The following is a 14952-nucleotide window of genomic DNA, read 5'->3' as shown; positions in this document are numbered from 1 at the left end:
GCATTTTTGTATCTTATTTGTTGAACTGTCTATTCAATTTCTTCACGCAGTTTTAAATTGGCTAGTCTTTTATTATTGAGCTTTTAAGAGTGATTAATATATTTTAAACACAAGCGCCTTCTCAGATATTTGCTTTGTAAATTTTTTCTCCCATTCTGTGGTTTGTTTTCTTCACTTTTTGGTGGTGCCGTTTGAAGTACAAAAGTTTAATGATTTGATGATTCAGTTTATCTCTTTTTTCTTTTGTTGCTTATGACTTCAACGTTGTATCTAAGAAACAATTTCCTTACCTGTGATTGTGAAGTTTTATAGTTTTAGCTCTTACATTTGGGTCTATGATTCCTTCATATTTTGTGTGATGTAGGGGTGCAGTTTCATTATTTTTCATGCAGGTATCTGGTTGGTCCCAGCACCATTTGTGGAAATACTTTTCATCCCCAGTGAATTACTTCAACCCTCCTGTTGAAAATGAATTGACCATTCTTAAAAACTTTACTTCTCAATTCTCAATTCTATTTTATTAATCATTATATCTACCTTTATACCAGTACTATCCTTTTAATTACCGTAGATTTGTAATGTGTTTTTGAATATGAAAGTGTGAATCCACCAATTTTATTCCACTTTTTCAACTTGTGCCGGTTATTTTGAGTCCCTCGCTTTTCCATATGAATTTTGGAATCAACTTGTAAATTTCATCAAAAAAGGCAGCTAGAATTTTGATAGGGATTGCACTGAGTCTGTAATAAATTGGGGGACTATTGCCATCTTAAGAGGGCTTCCCTGGTGGCGCCTGCAGTGCAGGAGACGCAGGCTCAATCCCTGGCTCAGGAAGGTCCCCTGGAGGAGGGCATGGCAACCCACTCCAGTATTCCTGCCTGGAGAATCCCATGGGCTGAGGAGCCTGACGGGCTGCATTCCGTAGGGGCGAAAAGATTTGTACACGACTGAAGCGACGGAGCACAGCAGGCACACAGCAGGGGTTCTCCAGGCAAGAATACTGGGGTGGGTTGCCATGCCCTGCTCCAGGGGATCTTCCTGACCCAGGGATCGAACTCAGGTGTCCCTCATTTCTACTGTATTGCTACTATATTATATTGTTTATCACTACTGTACAATTGACTTTTGCATATTGATATTACATCCTGCAACCTTGCTGTACTTGCTCATTAGTTCTAGTAGTTTTTTTGTGTGTGATTCCTTATGATTTTCTATATATTTGACCATCTGTGAACAGTTTTACTTCTTTTTTCCAATCTAGATTTCTTTTATTTCTTTTTCTTGTCTGATTTTTCTAGCTAGAACCTCTAGTCGAATGTTGAATAGAAGTGCTCAGAGCAGACATCTTAGTCTTGTTTTTTGATCTCAGGGAGAAAGTATTTCATCTTCTACCACTAATTAAGATGTTTGCTATGGGTTTTTCATAGATAGCTTTTATTGAGTTGAAGAAGTTACCTTCCATTTTTAGTTTGTTGAGTGTTTTTATTGTGAAAGGGGATTAGATTTTGTCCAAGGCTTAGTCAGCATCTATTGAGATGATCACATGATTTTTATCTTTTATTACATTATTATAATGTACTACATTGATTGACTTTTTGATATTAAATCAATTGCATTCCTGAATAAAGTCCTCTTGGTCATGGTGTTTTCACATGTTGCTGTATCAGTGTGTTTTAGTTTCTTCTTCTTTTTTTTTTGCATTTATACTTATAAGCTATTTTGGACTGTAGTTTTCTTTCCTAGCAGTGTCTATCTCTGGTTTTGTTATTAGTAGTGGTGGCCTTGTAGAATGAGTGGGAAAGTGTTCCCTTCCCTTGTATTTTTTGAAGACTTTGTGAGGGATTGGTATTAATCTTTAAATGTTCTTATTTTGAGGTTTTTTTTTTTACAGCTTCCTTTTCATTTATGCTTTGCTATTTGTAAATTGCACATGGGGCTTGTAAATGGGGTCAGGGAGCTGGTGTTTATGCTGCTCATCTCCTGTAGGACAATTGACAGTGACAATACAAAACTTTAACTAAAACTGCTGAGTCTTCTTTCTGTCTACTTCCACTAAACAGTGCTGAATACTCCACCACCAGAGCACATGCTTAATTACAGAAATAAATTAGAAGCATTTTATATCTTGAATTCAGTACCACAGTTGGAAAATGCCATTTTCCTCAGTAGAGCTATGGGTGTATGTCCAGTTCACTGTACCTGGATTAAGAACTCTTACCTGCAACTTAGTGCCAATTTGTTTGGAAACATTATTTAAAAGAGCCTATTAAGAAGTGTTACACTGACCTCCTTTCGAGTCAGAGAGCCTGAGAACAAGGAGAGTTTGTTGGATCCTAGACATCACGTAAGGTAATATGAATAATAAATATTTAGATTGTCTTCCTACATGTTTCAAAATACTTTCGGTCATTAATCACTCTACCAAGTCAGTGGAGAAAATTAACACTGAAGAAATAATAATAATAATAACTAATGTTTACTAAGTAATTCCTATGTGCCAAGCACTTTTAAATCCTTTACCTAAGCTATCTCTTTTATTCCTCATAGCAATCTTGTGAGGTCAGTGCTAATATTCTCCACATTTCAGATGTGGAAGCTCAGAAACAGAGAGATGATCCAAGTTGCTTGGTGTCAGTCAGGCAGAGAGTTGGCAGAACCAGGATCTGACCTGAGTTATGTAACTCCATAGCTTTCCCTAAACCAGAAGTCAGAGTGGATCAGGCATATTCTGGAACAGGGATTCAGATTCAGGCTTTGGTTTATAAGTTTTAGATTTAAAAGTCGTTTGTCTCTCTCTTCTGAAGGATAAAATTTCCAGCCAACACTTAAGAAAAGTCTATAAAGAATGTGCTTAGATGGTCCTAAGGACTTGAGCTCACACAGTCTCTCTCTGCAAGATTAATGTAATAGATAAATTAGTATGATAAATATTTAACATTTATCGAGTGCTTGCTATATTCTAGGGTAAGTGATATGTTTGTATAAATTAAGTAAATTTGCAAAATAACTATGAAGTGGATATTATAATTACCATCTTCAATCACAGATGAAGCCACTGAAGCAAAGATGTATAACTTTAGTGTGTGCATACTCATGTCTGACTCTTTGTGGCCCTAGCGACCATCACCCGCCAGGCTCCTCTATCCTTGGGATTCTCCAAATGAGAATACTGGAGTGGGTTGCCATGACCTCCTCCAGGGGATCTACCTAACCCAGGAATCCAACCTGGGTCTCCTGCATTGCAGGCAGATTCTTTACCCACTGAGCCACCAGGGAAGTCTGATGTATAACTTGACCAAGGCCAATTAGTAGTAAGTGGCACAGTCCAGATTTGAATCCAGGATCTCTATTCTTAATCACTTTGCCATGCAGTTTCTCTAGTCATCACCTAATACACGGTCACGAGAATATAGTCACACCAAGAAGGCAGTGGTAAGACTGCATCACCATGTTTGCGCACGTGAAGATTGAGGTCACTTCTCCAGGAGAGAAATGTGTTATGGCTAAAAGGAGGAGAGACACTTTTCTCTGAATATGAGACAACCTGAAGCAAGTATGGAAATATTAAAAAAAAATTTTAATTTGGATAAGAAGGCTCTTAGCTTGTGCTTCCACAGAAGACAGGCATAGACTGATGGGATACGGGGAGCATTCAGGAGCCTTTTTCTTGTAGTGGTGACGTCGCTGGACCTGGGTTTATTTGGCACTTTTCCTTATGGAAACACAAACATTTCTTCCAACATTGTTCTATGGTTTTCCTGCAAAGCGTTCTACCCTTATGCAGGGCATTCTCCTCTTACGCAGGGCTACATTGCAGACCTCTGTGTTTGGTTGGGAAGACAGCAGCACTCGAGCCAGACCAGAGAACCAGGTGCATCTACGCCAGTTTGTGGGTCCTCTGGTCTGTAGCTGTGATAGAGTTTCATCTCCTCGAACACATGTGTTCACCTCTTGGTCTTAAAGACACTGCATTTGAAGCAATTTACAACTTTTTAAAGGATTATTCAAATTATCAAAATACATTTTATAGGATGTTTTCAATGAAATTATTATTAAACTGGTTTCTAAGTTATTTTTAATCAAAAAAAAAATTACCTTCACATCAAAAGCAAGTAAACCAATATAGCCCACCCTTTCCGTTCCTCACATACAAACAAAGACCAGTTGAAAATCAAATGTCAAATACAGGGACTTTTAAAAAATACATTTGGTCCATTTCCACTATCAAGGTAACCTGGTGACTTCTTTTCTCAAGTCCTCACACAGGTATTCAGGAATACCAGAATGGTGTGCCAAAGATCCCAACAGCTTGTATTACGGTGGAAGACGCAGAGATGATGTCAAGAATGGCTTCTCGCGGGAACAGAATTGTCATTCAGCTGAAGATGGGGGCAAAGAGCTATCCAGATGCTGATTCCTTCAACACAGTGGCGGAGATCACTGGGAGCAAGTATCCGGAGCAGGTGAGATGGACTGTCTGGGAACAGGATGTTGCGGTCAAGTTTCAGTTTTTAGAAACGGTTTAGGAAAGAGAGCACGAATCTGCAGAGCTGATCCTCATAGACTCATTAAAGGCAGACACTTCATACACACACACACACACACACACACACACACATACATACATACACACACACACACACACAAGGCTTCCCTGGTGGTTCAGATGGTAAAGAATCTACCTGCAATGCAGGAGACCCAGGTTCAATCCCTGGGTAAGGATGGTCTCCTGGAGAAGGAAATGGCAACCCACTCCAGTATTCTTCCCTGGGAAATCCCATGCACCAAGGAGCCTGGAGGGCTACAGTCCATGGGGTTGCAAAGAACGACTGAGCAGCTAACACACACACACACACACACACACACACACACGCACACACACACATTTTCCCTATTAAAAGTTTACTACATTGAATGAACAAGGGCAGGACTAACTGAAGGGCAAAACATGACCCGCTGTGTGGAAGTTCGACTCTGAATAGCTGAGGGCAGTATTTGTCTATTTGTGTCGTATTTCTTCCATTTGGAGCCAGCTTGGCATTTGAGATCATGCCAATAGTTGATAGTATGCTTATTGTGTGACTTGTCTTACTTCATCTTTTCAAAGCTCTGTGAAGTAGGTCTATTTTCTCCATTTTACAGATGAGGAAAAATAATCTAGAAGAAAACTCACTTGCCTAAGGTCCATACAGCTAGTAAATGGCTGAGAAGGGACTCAAACCCAGGACCTTGTGAATATTAAACCAAACTGTAGACCACAGTTTATGTGAAATCTTTAGAGGTTTTTTTGTTTGTTTGTTTGTTTTTTTTGAAAATCAAATAGTCCTAGATACATATTCAAACTCTATACTAGCTAAAGATCAAATAACTTCAGCGAGTTACTTATTCTCTAAGTCTAAGAGAATTTATCTACAAAGAAGGGGAAGAACAGGATTATTGTGAGGACTAGATTAGATAATGCACATCCGATAGCCTCCTGATACAGTGTTTGTCGTGTCACAGGCACCCACTGAATGTCATGTTTTCTTCCTATGACATCAAATGTACAAAGAAAACGGCTTTTATAAGGTTTCTGGTATGAATCGTATTTATTAGTAGGTATTGGAATTCTGAAAAGAGCCCCTAAAATACAGCTGTTTGGAAAGTTTAGACTTCTATTTTGTTTAAGGAGATCAGCGGGGTGAAAGGACAAGTGCACCGTGATGGAGAAACTTCTGCACGTGTCCAGCTTGGGGCCTCTCTCAGACTTAAGGGCTGTGCTGCAGTACAGATTCGTTTTAAGTTCAGAACCCTTTTCTCTCTTCCTAAATGAACTGCTCCCAGGGCTGGGGCATTGATCAACCCTGGGGTTATAAGACACAGATATAGTGGAAAAGCAAGATCTCAGTAGGACCAGGGGAGTCAGACAGCCATAGCGAAATTATGGTTTTAAGTGTTGAGAAAAGAAACAAGCCCCTTGTCTCTTCAGGAAAACAGAGGCAATAGAAGAGCCAAGAGTCCAGGTTCCAGGAACTGAGTCGTCAAGACCCCCTGGAGTCTAATCCTTACTGTCAGTACTTCCAGGACAAAATGTTGCTATGTTAAGGTTGTTAGTCCAGGTGGGAGGGGTTTAGGATTATATTTTTATCAGCTGTCCAGATGCGCACGCTGGTTCTAGTCTAAGTATGGGTGGCAAGGTGAGAGTGAGTTATCAGAACCGTAGTCTGAAATGGCCAGTGGGTGTCAGGGTCTGTGGCTAAAGCATTAAAACAGAGGCATTCTTGGGCAGCAGCAGCAGGAAGGTTGAGGTGGTGCTGGCTCAGAGCTTCCCAGGAGCCACTGGCATCTTCCTGCTGCGTGCGCTCACTCTGCTCCTCAGCCCTGCAGGACTGTTTTTCAATCAGTTTTATTGAGGTATAGTTCACATAAAATAAGCTTACCAAATTAAAGTGTACATTTCCATGAGTGTTGGAAAAATGCACCCAGTAACATAACCCCAAGCATAATGGAGAATATTTTCCTGACCCTAAATGTTCCCTTGGGCCCCCTTACAGTCCATCTCCTCAACTCCTCTGTCCCCGAGGGACCACGATCTGCTTCCTGAAACTATAGCTCTTTCTTCTCTGGAATTTCATGGAGATAGAACCATGCACGTGGAGCCTTTCACACTGGCTTTATTCACTCAGCATAATGCTTTTCAGGTTTATCCATGTTGTGTCTGCTGCTCATTCCTTTATTCTGCTGAGTAATATTTCACTGTGAGGCTGGACCACAATGTGTTTATCCATTCACCAAGGATGATGGACATTTTGGTGGTTTCTGGTTTTTGACTGTTGTGAATAAAGCTTTTGTGAACTTTCTTGCATAAATCTTCAGGCCATATGTTTTCCTTCTTTATAAACAACAAGTGCCTAGGAGTGGAATTGCAAGGCTTGCCTGAATCTTAACATTCTAATCTCTGTAAAGATGCTTCAGTCTGTATTTTATGGGGTAACACCTTCTCCAGGTGTGTGATGGACAATTGCAGAGAGGTCCTAGGAATCAGGATTTTACCTCAATCATAGTATTGCATAGCATTCCAAGAGTTAGTTACAAATATTTTGTTACCTAGATGTAAAGGATGGAAGATTAGCAAAAGGTCTCCCACAGAGAAGTCACAGCATTACCTGCCCAAAAGGAATGTGCATGAGCGCCTTGCAGGGGGGGAGGGGGGCGGGGGTGGCGGGGCGGGAAGAGTCTGTCTTGCAGTCTGCCTGGAACCACAGAGAGGGTCTAGGCTATGAAGGGAAGCCGGAAGTGTGTGTTTCCCCGCTAGGGGTTAGGCAGCTTAATGAGCATGAGTAAGCACAGTACATCCCTTACAAGCCTCCTCGGGAAGCCCTCCCCTCATTCCACCACCTGACGCCACTGTTAGACCGCCATCTCCCACCAGAGCTTGTTGCAGATGCTATGAGCCTCCTGTTTACTTTCTTTCTTTTTTTCCCTAACGCCTATCCCAGAATTTGGCAAGCAGTGGCTTCTCCATACATATTTTATTTCAGTGAAATGAGAAAAATTTTAAAAAAAGAAGAAAATGAATGGATGATTTTCTTAATCTCTATTCTGTTTAAATCCCAAAGTTTTCCTGCCTATTTAGAACATTGGTTGTCCATGGGCATATTGGACATCATCCCCAAATGCATTTCTATGTGGCTAAACTCGAGTTCATCAACTCCCTCACACCTGACACCTCATCTTAATTTCTTGTCTCTGTTAAAGGAACCCTGTTTACTTATGAGCACAGTTCAGAGACTTCAAATTATTTTTCATTCTCTCCTCTTTATTACTGTCCTACAGTTAAGAACCATATCCTATTCAGTCTACTTTCAACCTATTTAAAAAAAAACCTATTCCTGCTTTGTCTTTATGTTGTTATTGTTCTAATTCAGGCCCTTGAAATTTCCCCCCTGACTTTCTTTTCTTCTGTTCTTTTTCTGCTTCTGCATTTTTGCAATGCAGTTCAGTTATGTTTTAAAATGCCGATCTCATAGTGGAGTTTCCAAGCTGTCAGGTCCCTGTCCTGTCCCCTAAAAGATAAAAGTTATGATAAAGGTAAATGCTGGGACTTTGATGGCCCTCCACTGGTTAAGACTTCACCTTCCCATGCAGGGGGTGCAGGTACTATCCCTGGTTGGGGAGGGATGCCTCCCAGTCAAAAAACCAAAATATAAAACAGAAGCAATATTGTAATAAATTCAATTCAGATTTGGAATCGAACTGGGGTCTCCTGCATTGCAGGTGGATTCTTTACCAACTGAGCTATCAGGAAAGCTCCCCCCACCCCCCCCAAAAAAATAAAAGTAAAATAAAGGTAAATGCTGAAGTGAGTGATCAGAGGTGAGGAAGACAGAGGAAAAGCGATCACATTGGGAAAAGTTTAGGGAAGTTGAGTAGGAGGCAGTTATGGTTAAATTATATAGTACTATTCATAAACAAGTGGAAAATTAGAATGAAGAAGGGGGAAAGGAGATGTATGGCAGAGATCCCAGACCACCTAGACCCATTCTTCCACTGGCTAGTGAGGGAGTTCAGCTCTCCTAAACTCTGAAAAACTTTTCTAAAATCATTTAACTTTATTTTAAATTTTAATAAAGTTTTAATTTAAATTAGTATGTTGACAATGACATGAATATTGGTCTTGATCATTTATGTTGACCTACTTATCCCTGACGTATCCTTGATACCTTGCTTCTTATTAACGCCTGTGAACAATGCTAAATAGTGCTGAGCAAACCAGTCGCAGTGGATATTATTGCTAAAAATGAAGAGGATATGTTTTGAAACCACCATTGTTCTGCCTGCAGCCAAGCATTGTGGGTGACCTGAAAGTGGTCTAACAACCAGGCAGTGGCCGATACTCTTCGACGCTGACACCCAGCTTATATCTCATACATGCACAGCACCTTGATGAAAAGAAAGCATGTAACACATAAAGAATCCTTCTGATTTGGCCCAAGATCTATGGACAACATGTTGTGAATTTTGGCTCTGGAAAAGTGTATATGTGATTAACAAAGCTTTAGTTTCAGAACCCTGTTACATAGTTCAGACATAAGCCTTGACTGAATTAACCACAGGCTTTAAAAAATGCCAGTTAACAAATACTTTATTGGGTTTCAATATATGAAAAGGCAGAATAAGGGTATTATAGACACAAATCCTACCCGCTTCCTAAAAACCCCACAAGACGGCTCCTCCAGGCCTGAAATCCTCTCTCCACTCGTCCCTCTTCTGAAACTGCTCCTCTGTGATTTGGGCGTGTTGTGCAGGGCTCAGCACACCTGAGCACTTTCAGGGGGTGCATTGCACTGGCGAAAAGCAGGTCGCTGGGAGCTCTGACATTAGGCCGTTTTTTAAAATATTAATTTTTATTGAAATATAGTTGTTTTAGAATGTTGTGTTACTTTCTACTGTGCAACAAAGTGTATCATTATATATATAATTTATTTTTATGAATTACCTTTCCATTTCAGTTCAATTCAGTCACTCAGTCGTCTCTGACTCTTTGCTACCCCATGGACTGCAGTATGCCAGGCCTCCCTGTCCATCACCAACTCCCAGAGCTTGCTCAAACTCATGTCCATCAAGTCAGTGATGCCATCCAACCATCTCATCCTCTGTCATCCCCTTTTCCTCCTGCCTTCAATCTTTCCCAGCATCAGGGTCTTTTCCAATGAGGTGGCCACAGTACTGGAGTTTCAGCTTCAGCATCAGTCCTTCCAGTGAATATTCAGGGTTGATTTTCTTTAGGATTGACTAGTTGGATCTCCTTGCAGTGCAAGGGACTCTCAAGAGTCTTCTCCAATACCACAGTTCAAACCCATCAATTCTTCAGCTCTCAGCTTTCTTTATAGTCATACATCCATACATGACTACTGGAAAAACCATAGCTTTGACTTAGACGGACCTTTATTGGCAAAGTAATATCTCTGCTTTTTACTATGCTGTCTAGGTTGGTCATAGCTTTTCTTCCAAGGAGCAAGCATCTTTTAATTTCATGGCTGCAGTCACCATCTGCAGTAATTTTGGAGCCCCTCCCTCAAAATAAAGTCTCTTTATTTTTTGGAACGCAAAAGAAATAAGGTCTCTCACTGTTTCCATTGTTTCCTCATCTATTTGCCATGAAGTTTCCCCATCTACATGCCATAAATGAAAATGCCTTTCCATTTAGTTACCACAGAGCGTTAAGTAGAATTTCCTGTGCTACACAGTAGATTCCTCATGAGTTATCTGTTTTAAATATAGTAGTGTATACATGTCAATCCCAATCTCCTAATTCATCCCACCCTCCCCCCACTTGGCATTTACAAGTCCGTGTCTCTATTTCTGCTCTTCAAATAAGCCTATCTGTATCATCCTTCTAAATTCTGCATATACATGGTATTATCTGATATTTGCTTTTCTCCTTCTGACGTACTTCAGTCTGTGTGAAGTCTCTAGGTCCATCTGTGTCTCTGCAAACTGGCACAATTTTATTGCTTTTGATGGCTGAGTCCCTTGTATATTTGTACCACATCTTCTTTGCCTATTCCTCTATTGATAGACACTGACATTGCCTCCATATCCTAGCTATTGTATTAATAAATAGTGCTGCAGTGAACACTGGGGTGCATAGATCTTTTGGAATTACGATTTTCTCCCAGTGTCTGCCCAGGAGTGGGATTGCTGGGTCATAGGGTAGTTCTATTTATAGATTTTTTTTAAAAGAATCTCAATACTGTTCTCCATAGTGGCTGTACCAATTTACATTCCCACCAACCATGTAGGAGGGTTCCCTTTTCTCCACATCTTCTCCAGCATAAAGTTTTTGGAAATTTTTTGATGATGGCCACTCTGACTGGTGTGAGATGATACCTCATGGTAGTTTTGTTTTGCATTTCTCTAATAGTTAGTGACGTTGAACATTTCTTTCATGTGTTTTCTGGCCATCTGTGTGACATTAGGCCTTTGAACTCCTTTCTGTCAGACAGCTTTACCCCCGGGAAATCATGTATTTGTGTGGCCCATCCATGATTGAAAATGAATCTGAAAGGGTGGGAATGAGAGCTCCTTGACTTCTGACCTGATCCTCCCTGGCCCTAAAATAGCCACGTTATTCTGCTCACATTTATTAAAGAGCGGATATGCATTGGAAAATTCATAGGAAACTTATTGCCATTATGAATAGGTTTTATTTGTTAGTAAGTCAATAGAGGGTATCACACCTATTAGAAGAGTCTTACACAAGTGAGACAGACAGGTAAGGCTCTTAGCAATCAGCAGCCATTCCCTGATCTGCAGATGGGGAAACTGAATCCGAGTGACTTTGTCCAAGGAGACACAACAAATGTGTGACAGGTCACATCTGGAAGGTGACTACAGGTTTCCCGACTCCCATTTCTTTCTACCTCAAAGATACTCCATTGTGCTGGGGTGCATTTTAGCTGGACAGATACTGTGTAAATCTGTGGGATTTTGTTGATTCATGATTCAAGTCATGCTATGCCTGCTAAGTCATTATTTGTGTCTTTTTCTCATGCTGTGTCTTCTGATATCACTTTTCTGGGCATGAGCAACTCTCAGATATACTGTCCGTTGTTGTTTTGCAGTTTCCTTAGCGCACCCGTGAGAGTTGTTACTTGGAAACCCAGCTGTGCTTGGTCCATTCCTGCTACTCATCATCTCTCCACTGAGTTTGATTTGGGTCTCAGCCTCTTTAGCTCCCTGTCCCTTTGGAAGAGGAGCTGATAGACACAGCACTTCTTTGGTGTCAGTGACACTTTCTGATGCCCTCTTCCCCTGTGGCCCTATTCATACAGCTTTACCCTCACCAACCAGGTAATCAGGTGTTTATGAAGACAAGATAGACCTACTACCAATCTCATCATCTAAAAAGCACTTTTTATTTGGAAATAATTTTAAGCCCCCAAGAAGTTGTAAAAATAGTGCAGGAAGCTTGGGTGGGGTATATCCTTGTTCAGCTTCCCCAGTGATGACATCTTAGAGAACAGTGACACAGAAACCCAATGAGGAGACGCTCTGAAGATGCTCCCAAGAGTGAGCCTGTCTCCTGGAAAGCAGCGGCTGCCTGTGAGCAACCTCTGTGGAGCCCCCAGTGTAGGTGGGACCCCGTGCTAGCATCTCCCCACACGGTCCTTTCCCAGGCTTCATTTATGATCCTTCCAGGGTCTCCCACTCAAACAAGCAAACAAGAAGGAGGGTTGTGCTCAAACTGACATGACTGGGACCTGGGACCAGGGCCACAGGGCAGCTATGGGGGAGACTCTACGGGAGACCAAGAGCAGAGTCTCTTGAGCTGGCCTCAGGCTGGCTGGTTGCTATTGTTCCTCAGTGATCTCCTAGGCCTTATTCTGAGGTCTTGCTTAGTAAATGCAGTATTTTTCAAAAGTTAATACATTCAAGAATTCTTCTGAGGGAATTGCATGTAAAGAAGTATGTTTGGGTTTTTTTTTTTGTTGTTGTTAATAATATCCAAACCCATTTCAGTAAAGCCTTGATGGGGGCGTGGTTAGTCTAAGCCTTTTTCCAACAGCAGTTATTTTCAGGGATTCAAAGGACAATTTCATTTTCATATGCCGGTATTATTTCAAATATAATGCCGCACTGTGCAGGCTAGCAGGAAATGTTGGAATGAAAGCTCTCGTCTGTTCACTGGACAGTTTGCTTTTTCTTTTGTTTAGTGTGGGACAGAGTTTCTCAGCGTCATCACTATTGATATTTGAGGGCAGATAGTTCTTTGTTGTGGGAGGCCATGGTTTACATTGTGGAATATTTAGCAGCGTTCCCCGTCTGTCCCCTACTCCCCAGCCGAGACCATCAAAGATGTCTCTAGGCACTGCTAGATGTCCCCTGAGGGACAGAGGTCACTGCACATGGAGGGTCACTGGTGTGGACTGATGCAAAGAGCCCACTGGGTGGGAGTTGCCAGGCCTTGTTTCTGGTTTTATTTCTGCCACAAATAACCTGAGCGACTTTGGGCCACTTAATCCTTCAAAGACAGAATGGGGGACTTTGTCTGGAAAAGCTCAAAGGTCATTTCCAGCCTTAAAATTCCATTCTTAAAAAAAGAAAAATACCTGGAGATTATCAGGAGCTTGACAGTGCAGACTGTATGCTCTCAGATGCTCAGACACAGTGGGAGCCCTTTCAGTGTTTCACAGAGTAGGGGTGTTGGTAGGTGTTCTTTTCTTTCTTTTTTTAAAAAAACATTCTGTGTTCAAATACAGTTAGGAACTCTTCTATTGAGAAAAGTTAAACAAACACCCCACTCTTTTTTCTGAAGAACTCCTTAAGCCTTTAATGTGCTGATATGCACTGGAAATCTCTAACAGGTCGTTTTGCAATAATCCCCAAACTTTCTGAGAAACAGGAGAAAAGAGGAGTAAGATCTATTGGATAGTTTATATTTTGGTGTTTTTTATATTCTTCCCCCTTTCAACCATTCATTCATTCATTCGACACACATTTATGGAGTATGCAGTGTGTGTCAGGCACTAGGGTTACAGCAGCAGCACTGAGTGGGCAGCATAGCACCGTGGCTAGAAATGTAGCTTGTAGAATTCACATCCTGCCTCTGACATTTTGTTGGTAGGTTATTTTGCCTCTCTGACCCTCAGTGAGTGTTAGCCTTCTTTGGAGAGGGCAGAGCTTTTGCAGGAGTAAGGAACTGAAAAGCAGGAGGGACTAACCACAGAAGCCTGGCGTGCCCCTCGGAGGGCTGGGCTTTGTCCTGTTAGTAGCACGGAGGGGCTGAAAGGTATGGTTAGCAGTAGATTTTTCACTTTGATTCACTCTACCCACTGTATGTATTTGAGGGACAAAATACTGAAATTCAGCCAGGAAATTAGCTGGATGTGAACAGAGACAGTTGAAATAGTGTTAGAAAAGAGGAGATGGATTCAGGAAATATTTAAGAAATAAAATTGGCAAGAGTTGTTAAAGTTTGGAGAGAAGAAAAAGTGCAGTGTGGGTGACTTGGAGAATTTATTCATTAATTCTGCAGGAATTTACTGAGCTCCTACTCTATGTTGATATATTAATTAGCCCTTAGTAATTTGTGAGGTTTCATGGTAGAGACAGGGAGTTAAACAAGTAAGTGCAGTAACAGGTGCTAAGTGCTATAATATGGTAGCCAAGTGGTATGATGGGGAGAACCATCCTGGTCAAGGAGGCCAAGGAAGGCTTTCTGGTGAGATCCAACTTATTCCTACAGCAGAATAGTTAACCATGAAGGGTTAACCATGCAGAAGGTTATGGGGATGTAGTTGGGCTGGGGAATATTCCAAGAAGAAGGAGTAGCGTATGTGAAAGTCCAAAGAGTAATGTTATTCTTTTTTAAGGAGTGTAATGCGACCTCCTGTAATTTCCCAATCAATTTGATAATGAACTTTGTATTCGTGGAGCTAAGGCACAAAATAACCTAAAGAAAAAGGCTTGGCCTATTTCCTGTATGTGTGTTTTTAAAAATACATGATGGAAAAGCTTAGCAATCCCTTTGGAAACTGCCTTAACACTGATGCTGTCAAGACCCCTGCTGAAGGAATAAACAAAACCTGATTGACCTGATGGACAGACTCATTCCATACATAATTGAAAGTTAGAGGCTGTGCAGCAAAAGCAGCTTTCCTTTCATCTGAATACATAGTCTGGTGATTTGTAAAACCTTCTTAATGGGTACAGCAAGTTATTCTGCCTGGGTGGGAGCCTTTTTACTCACTTAAGCAGCTGTTTAAACTTTCATAAGCAAAGTAATTATTAAATCTTTCATGAACATATTGGTTGGAACGTTTGTTCGCATCTTAACCTTGAGCTGGAAAGTTTTGAGGGCTGGGGTTAAACAGTTTTAAACTGGGAAATTTCATTCTTTTTTTCTTTCTTATTATAAACTTTTTATGGCTTAGAACCAGCCAACCTAAATCATGGTAGGAAAAAATG

The 14952-nt window shown here is 41.0% G+C and overlaps 1 protein-coding gene across 4 annotated transcripts in view; it reads left to right on the top strand.

Moving 5' to 3' along the window:
- The window catches only part of CPQ (carboxypeptidase Q), a 566361-nt gene that overhangs the window by 260804 nt on the left and 290605 nt on the right, over positions 1 to 14952 (top strand). For all 4 annotated transcript variants that reach the window (XR_011145724.1, XM_068983905.1, XM_068983906.1 and 1 more), the window contains exon 4: positions 4256 to 4463. Coding sequence is in view for 3 of the 4 variants with exons in the window: in XM_068983905.1 (XP_068840006.1) it covers positions 4256 to 4463 (208 nt within the window). In the remaining variant the exon portion in view is untranslated. The remainder of the gene's footprint in view (positions 1 to 4255; positions 4464 to 14952) is intronic.

Source organism: Capricornis sumatraensis, chromosome 11, assembly GCF_032405125.1.
Source record: "Capricornis sumatraensis isolate serow.1 chromosome 11, serow.2, whole genome shotgun sequence".
NCBI lineage: Eukaryota > Metazoa > Chordata > Mammalia > Artiodactyla > Bovidae > Capricornis > Capricornis sumatraensis.
The sequence above is the reverse complement of the archived record's forward strand: the minus strand, read 5'-3'. Positions and strand labels throughout refer to the sequence as shown.